The sequence below is a fragment of the Centrocercus urophasianus genome, unplaced genomic scaffold, assembly GCF_019232065.1.
Source record: "Centrocercus urophasianus isolate 14NV4802_14NV808 unplaced genomic scaffold, USGS_Curo_1.0 seq_23, whole genome shotgun sequence".
In the NCBI taxonomy this organism is placed as follows: Eukaryota; Metazoa; Chordata; class Aves; order Galliformes; family Phasianidae; genus Centrocercus; species Centrocercus urophasianus.
In genome coordinates, this window is record NW_024884789.1 from 12508862 (window position 1) to 12524770 (window position 15909).

General features: G+C 42.5%; 1 protein-coding gene across 8 annotated transcripts in view; it reads left to right on the plus strand.

Annotated features, from left to right (window-relative positions):
- TCF12 (transcription factor 12) overlaps positions 1 to 15909 on the plus strand; it is a 151166-nt gene that overhangs the window by 132325 nt on the left and 2932 nt on the right. For 2 of the 8 annotated variants that reach the window (XM_042824408.1, XM_042824413.1), the window contains 7 exons: positions 586 to 659; positions 1570 to 1641; positions 2353 to 2559; positions 9448 to 9562; positions 10586 to 10757; positions 11725 to 11957; positions 14978 to 15131. In XM_042824408.1, the coding sequence (XP_042680342.1) occupies positions 586 to 659; positions 1570 to 1641; positions 2353 to 2559; positions 9448 to 9562; positions 10586 to 10757; positions 11725 to 11957; positions 14978 to 15120 (1016 nt within the window). In that variant the 3' untranslated portion in view covers positions 15121 to 15131. The remainder of the gene's footprint in view (positions 1 to 585; positions 660 to 1569; positions 1642 to 2352; positions 2560 to 9447; positions 9563 to 10585; positions 10758 to 11724; positions 11958 to 14977; positions 15132 to 15909) is intronic. The other 6 variants (XM_042824410.1, XM_042824414.1, XM_042824411.1 and 3 more) reach the window with 4 other exon arrangements.

The window sequence follows — 15909 nt, forward strand, 5'->3', positions numbered from 1 at the left end:
TTATTTTATTTTATTTTATTTTATTTTATTTTATTTTATTTTATTTTTTGAATGAATAAATAAAAATGCTACAAAGTACACAAGGCAGAAAAAGCTTTTAGGTCCTGCTTCAAATTTTCTTCTGTAGTAGAGAGATGTAATATAAGAATAAATAATAAATAAATGGTTATCATTAATTCATGGTCCATTGGATTTCTTTAAATATTTTTGATGTAAACTTCCATGCTGTTTAAGGCATGCTTGCATCTGCTGAGCGTAATCTGAAGGAAAAAGAAACGGGCTGTTTTTTAATGCAGGCTTGCCCAGGGCAGGAATTTCAGGTACTGTGTGTAACTATTGGGTGAATTTTTGTATTGTTGAAGTAATTTGAAGCTGTCACTGCTTTGTCATCTAGCCCTACAGATGTCAGGATATAAAAATTATCCCTCAGTGAGACAGAATGAAGGAATTTGTCCTCCTTTGTAAATCCATATGTTGGCTTACCTTTATGCAGAATATGTTGGTTTTAATTATGTTAAGAAGTACAGCATCTGTTTCCTGCTTGTGCTGCATAAATCTGTGAGCTAACCTAGACAATTTTGACAGGTGCCAGTCAGTGGTCTAGGAGCGGAGGACAAGCCCCCTCATCTCCAAACTATGAAAACTCTCTACACTCCTTGGTAAGAGCTGTTGAAAGCAACATACTAGTTTTTACTTACGAGTTGAAGGCTTGTTTTTGTGTAAATCCTGCATATCATTAACGGGAACAGTAGGATAGCATTACAAATGAATTCTTTGCTAACAAATGGCCTGTTCAGTTGAACAATATAAGACGTGCAGGGTGTGTCTTTCACCATCTGTTCCTTGGGCATCAGGCTTCTGTGCTGAGGACAGCTGGTGCTAAAGCACTGTTATGAGATTCTGGTACCTTTTCACAAATCCATGGCTAATTCTTATCTAAAGTTCAGTCTGCAGAACAGATAAAGACTTCATGCCTTCACGTTTACCCGTCCTTCCCCCTCTCGCCTTGAAATGGTAATCCCTTGGCCTTGTTTTCATTACCCGGTCATTAAAGTATTATTTATTATTTATTATTGTTTATTATTAGGGAATGTTCATTTATTAATTAGTTCATATAATTTCAGAAAAGCTAAATGATCTGTTGTAAACTTAAAGTGGACTTGTAGCTTCAGCAAAAGCTTTAAGTTATTGACTCCCTGAATCTCTGATGCAGCATTGGGAAGGAAAGGGGAAACTTTTGAGGGAACGCTGAGAAGGGTTTTGAATACTTGTGCCTATTTCTGGTTTCCACAGAGATAACTTCTTCTCCTGTGTCTAGCAAGAATAAATTTAAATCACTTTTCTCTTGACTATTTTTGCAGTTATATTGAATTGATATGTACACCTTAGAATCCTGACATAACGGCGGTGTTAAATATTAGCCTTTTCTTATCTTGGTATAATCAGATTTCTGTTGCATTAACTTGACTAACAATTTATTGCTGACATGCACATCAGCTGTTTCCTCACCTCTTTTTTGAATTAATCTTAACCTATGCTTTGCTTCCTGTTCTGTCTTGACTTTGCCAGAAAAATCGAGTTGAGCAGCAACTTCACGAGCATTTGCAAGATGCAATGTCCTTCTTAAAGGATGTCTGTGAGGTACTATTTCAATTTAGATGGTGCCTTTTTGTGTTTCAATTAATGCTTCCTTCGGATTCCCCATTAAAAACTAAATGAGTGTAGCCCATGACCCATCCTTTGACTCCAACATTCTGCTCTTTCAGTTTCTAGAGAGCTGCAATGTCAGAACTGGTGGGGTTTTTTTGTTTGTTCTTATTTTTTTTGTCTCCTGAAGTAAAAAATAGATCTAAGGCAGAAACCTATTCTGCAGTAACATTTGGAACTTGTTTTTGTTTCTGAAATATCTGTTAAAGATCAGTTTTAGAAAGTAACTTTTGTCCAGTCTTTTTGTGGTACTGGCTCTCAAAAAGCCACTGCCTCTCTTAATTGTTACCAGTGTGTTGAAGCTGATTTGGTGATCCTTCTTTCTTGCCCAGTATTAGCGTATTTTGTAGCACTTCCTTTTTTCTTGTTCATGCCATGTAATGGAAGCTAAGTAATATTAACCTTATAATAAGCTTCACTTTAAAAGCTGCCACCTATTTGTGGAATGAATGCTATCTTAAGCAAGATCTCCAGATATCTTTCCTTTTTTCTGTTTGTTTGTAGTGCTGGTAGGTGCTTTTGAAGTCTTTTGATACTATATTTCATCTTCTGTCTTTAGTGTCTCCAAGGTAGAAACTGTTACAGTAGAAAGAGTCTGCAGAATTACTCAGTAATGACTGTTGCTGGTCCTCTTAAATCCAACAGCAGTCTCGTATGGAGGATCGCTTGGACAGACTCGATGATGCCATCCACGTACTACGAAATCATGCTGTGGGGCCTTCAACAAGCCTATCAGGTGGCCATGGAGACATACATAGTTTATTGGGACCATCCCATAACGGGCCAATTGGAAGCCTGAACTCAAGTTATGGAGCGTCTAGCCTTGTAACAGCCAACAGACAAGCATCAATGGTAATCGTATTTTTATCGTGTGTGTAGTTGTGCAAAGCGATGACAGCTGGTGTGTCTGAGTAATCGTGGAGCCTGGGCAGTGACACTGGGACTCCAGGATTTGTATTTATCAGAGAAAAACTACTGGAGGTTATTGTAGAGAAGAAGATGGCAGGCAGCTTGCACCTGCTATGGGTTTCCAGTTAGAGGGTTTGGAGTGGGGTGGGCAGATATGAGGGGGGAGGAGAAAGATGGGAAAACTTAGACTTTGGCCTGGTCAGTGGCCCATAAAATCCCGCTGTGACCATATGCGGAAAGCTGAAACTTTCTGCTGAGAGCGTTTCAGCTTATACATGCATTTTTTCCAGATGTGTAATAATTGGCAGAACAGTTTTCTCCTTGAAATGGTGAATAGGGAGATTGAATGGGAAAAGCAGTCGAGAAGGACTGAATTTCAAGTGTTCTGGTCTGGAAAAGCTGTTTATTGTAAATTGGAACTAGTCTTCAATAGCAGATGCTGGCAGAGGACTGGGAGGAAGCTGTTGGAATGTGGAACCATAGTGTGTGCAGGCTCAAAAATTAAACTTTTTTTTTCCCTAAATGAAAAGGAGTTTGAGCACAGCTGTAGAGTAAGTAACAATGAAGAGGAAACAACTTTTAGATTAATCCCCAAGAAGAGTTAAATAATTCAATCCGTCCCTTTTAGTTTCTTTAAAAATGTGAACTATTCTGAAGGAAAAATGTAGTTAAGCTTTTCAGAGATCAGAAACGCGTTAAAGGCATTGTGTAGGAAATGAAATATATTTGTGGAGTTGCTCACTTCCCTTTTTCTTTCTTTTCATTCCCCTCTTCTCAAAAATACTGAGGGGGAAAAAGCTTTTTAAAAACATGCTTATTTTAGCGGTGCCATGTGTTTGCATGTTTACAGTGTAACTTTAAAGACCAGTTACACGCTGTGAAATTTTCTGTTATAAAACAGATTCGCAGCTGGGCGCTGTGTGATCAAGGCGAAATTTCACCTATCATCAAAATAATTAGGTACCCCGATTGCTGAAGGGTTTGTATTCTATAAAACAGAATTAGTTCCAGGCTCTCCCATTTGCACGTCACACATCCAGTTATATTAATTTCAGAACTGCTGCAGTAAACATCAAAAAGAACTGGTTACTTTCTATAAGCTGCGTGTGTTTGGGGCCTTTGGGGGGAGGGCTGCTTTTCCAATGGCATATCCAGCTTTAGATCTCTGTACAAGTTCACAGTTGCTTTTAGTAATGAAGGAAATGATACATAAATACTTCAGAATTTTTTCTAGTACTGCCTCGTGGTTAATATTTAAAGAATGCTGCTGGAGGGAAAGTTTTACCATGTTCTAGAATAGATTGTAGTACAGTCATGCAAAAGGAAACTTCTTTCGTAGGTCTTCATGGTGTAGGGTAAAATGGGTGACCAAAATTGCAGTGATAAAATTGTTCTGCAACTTGTGAAGCTTTCTGACACCGCTCAGTCAGACGCACGCCGTGCCAGGATGTACCAAAGTCTGCTTCTGGTGGAGACCGAGCTGTGCTGCATTTATCAACTCAGTGTTGATTAAAATGGGTGACAGTAGAAAATGACTCTCCAAAACAAATGAAGTTTCCTTGGTCTGCTGTAGTTTAATGTTAGTGTGTAATTAAATGTAATATAAACTTGATTTATCTTACGATGATCGTTCTGCAGTTTCACTTGAAGGATGGTTGCTGCCTGATAAAAATATCTTTAGGTCAGGAAATTTAAAAAAAAAAAAAAAAGATTCACTTTTGTATTTTCCTCTCACATGGTGAAACAAACTTGCAGATCAGTTTTGGCTTTAAAAAAAGTCAGCTGAAGAATTTTTTGGATTAACAAATTAAAGTTACATCAGAAAAATTGGCTTCAGCAGAAAGCATCGTGCTGCTGCCTTGCCCAGTCCCCAAAGAGTGCCCTTAGACATCGTTTGCAATTGCAGGAACTCGACACGACTTGGGATGGAATCCCGAGCTGCACGCAGAGCACAGGGCGGCACATGTGGCTGCCGGGGGCACGGAGGGGTTCAGCAGCGGCGGCTGCTTCGGTAGTGCTGCAGGGGCACGAGGTGCAGTGCTTGGAGTGTTCATTGCCTGCTCGTCCCCAAGAGCACTTGTAGAATTCGTTTTCCTGAAACAGGGATGTGAAAGAGCAGAGTGCATGGCACAGAGCTGAGCTTTAAGAGGTAGAATTTGCTCAGAAATGGCGTTTCTCTTAGTTTCAGAGTACCTCCTGCAGACGTTAAGAAAATGGTAAGTACTGGCTAACAGTGCAGCTAGAAATGGCACGGTTACTAAGCGTGTTTCCCTTTGTTTGTTTGATGTGCTGGTAGGGCTTTCTGGGCAAAAAGTGTTCAGTGGGATTCACCAGTAAATGAAACTTCCTTGAGGGGGTTGGGCGGGACGGCAGTATCTTCTACAAAACAGTTTTGTTCTGTAGCAAGGAAAAGGAAAAAAATAAATTTAATTTCCCTTGAAGAAGATGATGTTGGCAGAAGGAGCTAGGAAATGAGTAATTTAACTCCTTTTTATGTAATTAGTGTAACCAGACATGGTTTTATTTTAACATTTGCTTAATTTTTGAGCCAGATTTATTTTAAAACTCTGGTTGACTTCATTTCCTGTTCGCTCTGAATGTTCTTGTTTTCTTTTTAGCTGGGCTGCCCATTAGACTTATTCAAATAGATTTTTAATATCTCAAACTCATCAAATATTTGCTAAGTGGCCTTTGAAGTTGATTTGTATTTTATTTCATGTATTATTGAAAAGTTAAGAAGTAATAGTCTTTTTGTTCTTATTCAAGCTGCTTTTTATTTGTCATTGCAATACAATGGAAAAAGAACAGCCTGAATTGATTAAAAATAAATAAATAAAAGGCCTGGAAACTCAGCTAAGGATGAAACTCAATCCCCAGGCGCAGGCCTTTTTCCAGGTACTGCAGGAGTCTATGAAGATGGCTGCTTTCCCTTCACCTTCCCCTCTGCTGTCGCATAAAATCACCAAAGGACACCTGGGCAGCTTTGCCAGCACCAGGCTCTGTTCTTGCCCAAGCCCTGCTGGAGCTGCAGGCTTTGAACTGTCTGCCGTGTAAAAAGCCTCGTTCCAAAGTCCTTTTCTCTGTCTTTATTACATTCACTCTAGTTAAAATGATGCTAGTGACTGTGGCCAAAGTGACCGGCTGCTGCGGCTTGAGCAGTGTGTATATTTCTCAATACGCTTAGATAAGTCCAAGGGGAAATATGAGTGAAGGCTTTTAATCACGCTGCAGCGTGAGCTGCGGAGCTGGTGATGAACAGCAGGTTTCCATTGCGCCCCATCAGTGCATCCTGCAGGCAGCACTGTGCCATCCGTGGCCGTGCGCTGCGCAGCTTGGTGCTGCTGTCCAAAGCTCGGAGCCCCGTGCTCTGGTTTAGATCTCAGGCCTCACTGCTGCATTGGCCAGGCTCAGTTCTGCACTCCTGATCTCGAGTCCAATTGTGTGTGGGCTGTCTGTTCGTACAGATAAATACAGCAGCGGGGTGGTTGTACGTATAGGACATGCTTGTCTCAGGTTGTGGTTTTACTGACTGAGATAAAACTTAGGGTTGTTATGACTCCTAACTATTAATTAGATCTTAACTATACAGAGAAAAAATGCACTGCAGTGAACATGCGAGTGATCGACAAGTATTTTTAAGAGGCATGATTTCTGGGCTGGTCGCTTTTCAGATTTTTTCTAAACCATTCCAGCCCTGCCCCTGACGCTGTAGCTTTCTGAGCGCCGTCCAGTTCTTTGGTGGCTTCCATGCTGCACGGAGCATTCAGGGTTTACTGGCGAGAGATCACAAACATCAGGCTACATCAGCTCACGAGAGGATGAATTAACTCTGTTTGCTTATAAAACTGACTGCTGCAAGTCATTATTGGTGGGACGGCACAATGGGAGCGGATGGCTTTTAATAGCCCACATCAGAAGCACTGCCCGGGGACCCGCGCTCCACGCCGCCGGCTGCGAGGTGGGACGAAGCTGCGGCTCGGCCCGGCACGGTGCTGCTGCCCTGCTCCTGCGGCGGCGCTCGGTGCGGGGCCGGGCATGGCTCAGCTGTGTGCCGACGGTGGCCCTGCAGCCACGGGCCCAGCACTGTGTGGGGATGGCGGGCGCTGGGAGAGCTGCGTGCGCCAGGAAGTGGAGGAGAAACATTCGTGGGAGGAATCGGGTTACAAAGAGAGCTCTGCTAACGTCATTATGCTGAAATAGTCCAGATTGCACGCTTCAGCCGCCCCTCCGCCTCTGGCAGGCAGGAGCAGGCAGGGGGCTGGTAAGCGTGCAAATGCATTCAGATACCGCTTCTGAACGGCAGAGCTCTCAGTCTGTGTGTGCCCTTGAGGTACTGTGTGGGCGTTTCTGTGATGGGGGCATTGTCGGCAGCAGCAGTGAGGGGCCCAGGTTGAGCGTGAGGAGAGCCGAGGAGAGCAGCCCGGCAGGCAGCACAGGCCAATGCCGGCCCTCTGTCCAGCTGTGGCTGTGTGCTGAAATAAGGGAAAGACTTGGTGGTGGTGGTATGAAATGTCTTTCAGAAGATGTTAACAAAGCTCAAAAGTTGTGTTCCGTTTAAACATAAACGCTGCAGTCTTTTTATCTTCCTGTGAAATCAGAGTGGAGGGCAAAAAAAACAAAAGCGGACCGACCGTACCAACCTGGTGTGTAAAGACAGGAGCTCCAGACTGGTGCCTGTGAGCCGTCACTGTGCGTGGGGTCTGTAGGACCGGATGGAGCTCCTGGGCTCAGTGTGCAGCAGCTTCAGCACGGGTTGGTCTGGGGCTCCTGTTGGCCCCTCTGGGTATCCCCCACAGAGCAGATAAACACACTGCGGTCAGTTCTGCAGCACTGCAGCCCGTGAGAGTCCTGCACAGACCTCGTTAATCTAAATGGCGTGCTGTGGGTTTGTAGACCTGTTCAAAGAACTGAAGCATTGTCTTGATTTTTTTTTTCCTAATCTATTTTTTGCCTTTATCAGAATAAATGTGTTAATCTGTTGCTCCTCTAGGTTCGCTCTAGGTTTGAAAGTTGCCAGGCTCCTGGCAGCTGTTGGCTTTGGGCACAGCTGTAAGAGTTTTTTTTGCCTTTCTTTAAGAAGTAAGTTCAGGAAAAAATCTGCCCTCGAGGTGATGGATAGTTTGTAGCTTGAATAAAAGCACCCTCCTGTGTTAGGACTAAGCATGACCAGGAGAAAGGAAAACACCACAGCGGGGCAGGGCAGTCCCTTGGCTCAGTTCTGGAGCTGTGAGCAGCACGGGTTTGCCTGCGGGCTGCAGTGGAACAGGGCTGGCTGCAGCCCTCCGGGAGCTCCTCACAGAGCTGTGAGGTGGAAGATGGAAATGTGCCTCAGAAAGCAGTGGGTATTGTGCTGTCTGTGAGATTTTCTGCAGCCCGGAGTGACCCGATGCGATGGCAGGTTGGGGGGTCCCCCTTCCTGTTTCTGTTCCTGTGTTAGCTTACAGGAACGAGTGTATATTAAACAAAGGATAAACTTGCATAAGGGTATTTATCTCTCTCCGGGTAAAATCCATACTAAGACATGAAAGGTAAAAGCTGCATTAATTACTCAAGAGGGATTCAAAGCTCAGCAGTTTACTAGGATTGAAGGATTTATTGGAAAACAGTGGTTCTCATGTGTAACTCCAGGCAATAAACCTATTTAATTAAAGGCTTAATCTTCTAGTTGACATGTTTGCTACTGTTCCAGTAAAAAGCTTCATCTGTAGCCAGTTCTTGTAACTATACAAATAATAGTGGAATCCCTCATCTTTGTTCTTTTTATTTTTAACTGTTTAATTGTATTACGTTGGTTGTATCATAAATATTTAAAAGACTTTTGTGCTCTTTGAATCAAAAGCTTTACACGGCCCACATTCCAAATTACTTAAGTTCAGGCAGTGTATCCTTATGTCTTCCTTTTGCAAACTGAAGAATATTATTGGTTTATGTTTGCACTGACAATGTTAATCAGTACTGAGCAGCCGTTTTTTAAGAAATGTACCTGTTAAAGCTGAGTACATGCAGGCACAGCTACATTGCAGTAGTGTCATTTCACATCAACTTACTCGAGTAAGTGTGAAATGGGAACTTTGAAAATAATTATTTTCTAAGATTTCATCTCAGTGCTTATTAGAAGTGTGTGTTGTATTGTGAAAGAAATGACGTGTTACCAGCAGAGGCATGGTGAGAATTGCTGGATGCCTGGATTTCTTTGGTATGATCAGATGCAGTGATGGGACTAGTAAAATGTACGTAGCTGAGAAAGGAGAAAATGGGAGAAAAATATTGGAGTGAATAAAATAACATTCTGAAATTAGATCTAGTTCTTTCCTAATCCTGTTTCAGCAATTAAGAAATGTGATGTTTTTGTGTTTTTTAACTGTGTGCTTGTACATATATCCATGTATAATGCTTTTGTCCATTGCATATACAAAAACCACTCACATGCAGTGAAAATTACTGCTCCCCATGACTTTCCCTTCTGGATCAAATTGTTACAAGCCCTGCGGTTGACAGTTGCAGCTCCTTAAAGCAATCTAACATTAATCGAGTCTTATCCTTCCCAGGTATAAATGAAGAATAAAATATTGTTCTGTGGGGTAATATTGGAGAGAATGGTGAGGTTGTGACATTATTATAGACAGGTGTTGGTCGTTGCTTGGAGCACAGCTTAATCCAATGTGCTGTCATCAAGTGGCATATTGTAACAGCGTCTTCCAACCCTTGCTGAGGTAGAACCTGAACTCTGATCTCTAATCCAGCAAATAACTTGTCTTTTAAAGTTCTGGTTTTGGACTACTTTCTTTGAATTGCATCTCTGACAGAAGTATTTGCTTTGCTTTCCTTTAGGTTGGGGCTCATCGGGAGGAAAGCGTCAGCCTCAACAGCAACCATGCAGTTCTTCCCAGTACAGTTTCTGCTCAGAGCACAGAACTAAATCACAAAACACAAGAGAGCTACCGAGGTAACTTTCAGCAGTACTGAATGCTGAACGGGGTCTGAAATGATCCAGAGCCAGTGAGGGTTATAGATGGTGGTGAATGTGCATCAGTAGAGGGGATATGAACATAAGTAAGATAGAGAAAAGAAAATTAACTTCAATTTTAGATCTGTAACAATGCCACTGTTAGGGATCACTGCAGTAATTTGGAGGACATCCTCGTGTCAGCCCTGCCCTGCTGCTTGGTGCCTGGTTTCCATAGAAGGCCCTGCGTGTAGCTGCTGCCTTCTGCTTTCAGTGGATGTAACCTGCACCTCCAGGGCTGCAGTGAGCTGATGCCCATTTCAGTCAAGCCCGTAAAAGGAGGTGTCTCCACACAGTTATTTACAGTTCCTTTAATTTTCAGTCCAAAGGAGAAAGCTATAGGAAACAGAAGTCCACTTGTTCATCAGCGTGCCTGTGCCGTGTAGGGCTGTGTATGGCAGGTTTGGCCTAGGCCCAACCCTCTGTCACCACAGCTATAGACCTGCCCTCAGATTTGCAACCCAGACCTGAGGTGCAAATTTTTGTACTTTGCAAAATGCCCTTCCATCTTCTACAGCGTCTTTCGGTGATTAGGCTGCTCTTGATTAATTACGATCCCTTTACAACCCTATGACACGTGTCCAAGTACAGCATTATTATTGGGGTTCATCTGTTGTTGCTGCTCACAGAATCATTAGGGCTGGATAAGACCGCTCAGGTCATGCAGTCTGACCCTGACCCACCCCATGCTCCCTGGCAGTGTTCCTTAGCGCAGCATCTCCACGGTTCTTGAGCACCTCCATGGACAGTGACTCCACGCCTCCCTGGGCAGCTCGTTCCAGAGCCTCACTGCTCTTTCTGAGAAGAAATTCTCCCAAGTATTCAGCCTGTTAGCAGATGTAGTTCTGTGTGTTGGCTTCCCAGAGTGCTGGCTGTGCTCTGGCCTGCCATTGCAGTGTCTGTGTGAGGTTACAGAGGTAGTGCCTGGCCCCGCGATGCTCACATGGATCTGTTTGTTCGCAGCACTGTCAGGTGGCTTGCAGAGCCAGTCTGTGGCTATAGGTCCAACAGAAATCAAGTCTGAGCATAAGGAGAAGGATGAAAATATACATGAGCCTCCGTCATCGGATGACATGAAATCAGATGATGAGTCCTCCCAAAAGGATATCAAGGTTTCATCTAGAGGAAGAACAAGGTGAGTTGCTGACATGAACGAGAATTTGTGCCTCATTAATGCTCTCCATCAGTTGGAGATTTTCTATAAGTTTGGTAAGTTTATTTCAAAGCCTTTGCATTGCCTCAGTGCATACATCAATAGGCACCTGAAATACAAAGACAGTTTACAGTATTAGTATCTACTCATATACAGGATAGAAATTTTTTTTCCTGGAAAGTCGCCTGAAATTCCCAGGGATGCCCAGAGATGGCTATCGTGACAGACTAGAATGGAATGGCTTGGGTTGGAAGGGACCTCAGGGATCATCAAGTTCCAAAGAGTGCTTGAGACACAGCCTTTGTACTTCAAGTGGGAGCCAGTGGTGGTGGAGAGCCGTGTCCTGGTGAAATAAGTGAAATGATAAAAGCAATGATAAACATAAATATGTTTAGCTCTAAATTGGGTATTAAGGGAGGAAAAAAAAGGTTTTAGAGCTGACCAGGCAAATCTTTTAGCAACAGTAAACCTTCTGTAATGAGCACTTTTAATGGCAGTTTGTTGGAATGCCTTTGTATTATAAGCCGATACATTGGAAACCAGCAAAAACTATTTGTTGAAAATGATTCATTCTTCATCTGAAGAGACAGCTGAGTGTCCCAGCAGTTGAAAGGTGTGTCAGAAGCTGAGTCGAGCAGCAGTCAGTGTTCCTTTTGCTTCCAAGGCAGCGCATTTCCTCTGCTCTGCCTAGAACTGCTGACAGTGTGTAGGCAGTGTTCTGTGGATATTCCTTAGGCAAAAGCCACTAAAGATTTTTTTAGAAAAGTGTGAGAGAGAACTGAAGCATTAATATCTAACCTTTTTTTATTATTATTTCATACATTCAATATGAAATACAGTAAATAGGTAGAGGTTTTGATGTCTAAGAGTGAGACTTCTGAACTAGTGGGGTGACTTGCTTGAATTATTAGTGATATTTTGATATACTTTTATTTATGCTTTCTTGCAGCAGTACTAATGAAGATGAGGATTTAAACCCAGAGCAGAAAATAGAAAGAGAAAAGGAGAGAAGAATGGCAAATAATGCCAGAGAGCGTTTGCGTGTACGAGACATTAACGAGGCGTTTAAAGAACTTGGCCGGATGTGTCAGCTGCATCTGAAGAGTGAGAAACCACAGACAAAACTGCTGATCCTTCACCAGGCTGTGGCAGTCATCCTCAGTCTGGAGCAGCAAGTGAGAGGTCAGTAGCCCATCCCTGTGCTGCGGCACTCAGTATGGAGCAGTGTGGGATAGCCCAGCGCACCGGTTGCCAAAAGCATTTGGCTTCTGTAGCCGTGTTACGAGCTTTTTAGGAGAAACAAGGAATTGCTTTTTAAAAAAACAAAGGAGGGGGGGGAGGAATGGAGCGCTGGGTGTGTGCTCCCATCTTGTTGTTCTTTCCTGTGCCGCACAGCGTTTTGTTACCATGTGCTCTAGGTGAATTAGTTAAGCCGTTGACACATCTTGCTTTTACAGTTCAGACAAGTGCTCGTTCAGTAGTACAGATGATGGAGCAAAGCAAAATCTCATTGAAGATGAACCACACACAACTGAGATATTAAATGTAGTGAGTTAACTGCATTTCCTCAGGTTTCTGCATTAAGCGTATTGTAGGGAGAAGGAGGAAACCTGCAGCTGTTATTTGAGTCTGGGTTCATTTTGCGTGTATTTTCTGTACCCCGTTCCTTTGGATTTTTCCAGGTAAGAAATACATTTACTGATAGCTGCAGAAGGGAGAATTCTTTTTGCAGTTCACTTTCTTTTAAGAGAGATGATTCCTCCAGGAATTGCATTTAGTTTTTCAGCTGTCGCATTCTTGTCTGTCAGAGAAGCTATTGAAGAGTTTTAATCTCAATTTAAACCTAATTTCAAAGATACATATAAAATTCTGAGGCACCTCTGCCACTCACAAGCTGTCACTTAAACTGGTGAGCATCCTCTTTCTTTGCTCCCTTGAGCTGTTAAATAACCATCTTCAGCATCTCTCTGCAAGTGCGTTGAGATGGGGAGTGTCTTTCAGATGTCGATGATGTCAGTGGTCATATTTACTTGAAGTGCTACATTTCTGAATCACTGATGTCACTGAATGACATCAATGTCTTATTTTTGTGTACCTTATTTTTATTTTATTTCCAAATTAGCTGCTTGCAGTGAAGCAAAGCAATTGTTAAAAGTCAGTGCAGAGTGACAAAGTGAGTGACCTAATGCAAGCTTTTATGTAAGGATAATGTGCAAAGGATTTTTGGACAGCTCTGCTGACCTGTCTTGAAATAAATGCAGTATCTCCAGTCAGAATATTTGCAAGGCATATGCAGAAATTGGTGTTACTCTGCAGATCAGATAGCAGCTAATCTTAGCATTTCTGAGACTTCGACCTTGGGGTTTTTTTGAAAATGCTCTTCTGTCTCTGCAAGATGAGATTGACTGTTACGAAGTCAGAAGAACATTAATGGCTTTTAGTGGTTAAAAAACATCAAACAGGCTGTGTGAAAACGAAGGAAATCACTTTGGCTTTGGTCAGAGGCTGCTTCCAAAATGTAACACTGTTAGAAACCTGTTCCCTAAACATACTTGCAATTACTGTGGACTTACCCTGCAGACAGATTAAACTGAGGAATTTCCCTTCCTCGTGCATACATCTCACCTTGTGCTCTACTTGCTGTGCACTGGAAGGCTGTGTTCCCTGCTTCATCTCACCCCGTTTTTCCTTGCACCGTTCCGGTCTCTGTTAAGTATCCTGAAACTGAGTGACCGCAGCTTTGTGTGGCATCCAGAGGAGCTTTAACTGTTGTGTTATCTAATGGCATCAACCATTTCTTCTCTGTTGGTAATGCATCTTCTCATGCTGTCATTGATGCTATTCAAAATGATGCATTTCAGATGTTAATCTTATAACTGTAAGCTAGCGTTTTTTTAATCTCAATTTCTTAAATGACTCTAAATTAACTTCCTTTTGAAGTTTCTGCATAATTAAATCTTTCGTAAAACGTCAAGGCCAGCTACATTTGAACCTACGTGAAACCTACAGAAAAGGTTCTCTGGTTCTAGTTCTCTAGTTAAGAGAAGTTAGCATTTGTTTCTGGGCAGACTCTGTGGGAGTGATGTTCCTTAGGAGTTCCAGTGGGAGGCTGTTGGTAATGGTTTGGATGAAAACAGAATTAGCAAGTCTGTGCAGAACTGCCTGTCACATTAGCTAGAGAAGCACCCTGTAAAATGGACGTGGGTCAGCAAACTGTGGCTAACAGAGGGACTTTGTGAAGAGGAGGGCTAGAGGTTTTGAATGAGCTGCTGTTGCCTGGTCAGTTTCGGCAGTCTCTTCACAGTTAAAATTGTACCTGCAATCTTAAGGTGCAAAATAGGGTTGCTGATAGCTAGAAAAATGCCCCAGCATGTCAATTAAATTCAGTATGTACTGGGAAGAAAAACACTTCTTTCAGCTGACAGAATATATTACATACCTTTTGTCTTTCTGGCCACTAAGATTTGTCTCTTACAGTCTAATTCATGAGAAGCCATTTTGAAGAACAGAAATGGTTGAGTTTTAGAACCTGTCAATTATTTGAAAACTAGATCCACATCTCCATCTATGAAGCTGAGTGGAGAAGTAGAAGCATGCTGCTGCAAGTGCTTCAACAGCCCACAGCTGGCAGTTACAAAAGTACTGGCTTTACAATGGGACAGGAAATAGGGTAACAAATTCCTTTTGCTCTCTGTGACTAAATCTGAAGAATATGATGATGGGTGCTGGATGATTTCACAGACTTGGGGTATAAAGAGAATTGCTGACTTTAGAAATTCTACCTCCTGCTCTCAGAGCAAGCTAATACTGAAGGTAAAGAAAGAAGCAGAAATGTTACTAAAAGCTGTGTGATGTCAGAAGGGTTGGTGTGACTTCAGCTGTCAACAAAACTCAAAATTCTTCAATTTGTTACAAATTACGGGAAGTTTTTCTCGGTTTGCATTTGTAGCAACTTTCTGTGACAGAAAGGCACTTCTTTCGCAGTGTTTTTCAAGGTGTATGTAGGCAGGAAGTAACCTCTTTTTTTAAACACCAGTTTAGGAGCTGCAGGGCTGGATTTTCAGCAGAGCCTGTCTGCAGCTTTAGGCACCTGTGCTTTAACATATGCCTTTAAGAACTCAGGGATGCTGCATAGCTATTTTTATTGCAGCGTCGATACTCCCTTTGGTGTCAGCCTATGGGATGTTAATTTTCTATTGCAGAACGAAACCTAAACCCTAAAGCAGCCTGCCTTAAGAGAAGGGAAGAAGAAAAAGTTTCTGCCGTATCGGCAGAGCCGCCAACACCACACCCAGGAAGCCACCCTGGCCTGAGTGAAACTACCAACCCTATGGGTCATATGTGAACACCAGCCAGGTAGGTCTCTTGTCTGGGGCGGGGTGCCTGGGGTGACGTTGGATCTGATTGTTACATTCTGTTGGCTGACATTTGGAAGATGATCCGCTTATTCTAAGCTGTGGTGCTGCCTCTAGTATAAACTTCCTGATGTTGCCAAGTACTTTCGTATTTCTCAGCACAAGCAAATTATGCAGGTTTGTGTAGTTCCATAATAATAATGAGATTAGAGTGAAATTTTCTTCTTTTGCATGTGTTTTTGTTTATGGATAAAGCTCTTGGCTCAGGTGGCCTTCTTGGCGTGACATCAGAGGAGTAGTTAGCAGCTTGCTAGATAAGCCAAGAATAATAGAGATTGATTATATATACTTAAGTGGTCTAAATATCACTTTTGTTCATTTAAAAACCCACGTATTGCTTCCCAATGCTGGTAAAAACAGCTAGAGATGCTTCTCATCTCACAGAGGTTTGCTGTCTGCCCTAAGGCTGTTCGTTTTAACTTGTATCTTCTGCCCAGCAGAGATTGCTAGCTCTTAATTCGCAGTCTGTGTTAGTGAAGATAGGTAAGATTCAAAAAGCAGTGCGTGCAGCTTTGCAAGACAAACCGGTGTTTCCAAATGCTCCAAGCAGCGCAGTACAAGATAGTTCATGTAGAACAGTACAGACTCCTAAGGTGTTTGGTAGTGCCTGTCTGTAGCAGCAGTGATCAAATTAGACACTGTCTCTTGCTTATTTTAGAAATAGGAATACACAGATCAAAGTCAAATCCAATTGCAGTTTCTTAGGTCTCAGCTTCACA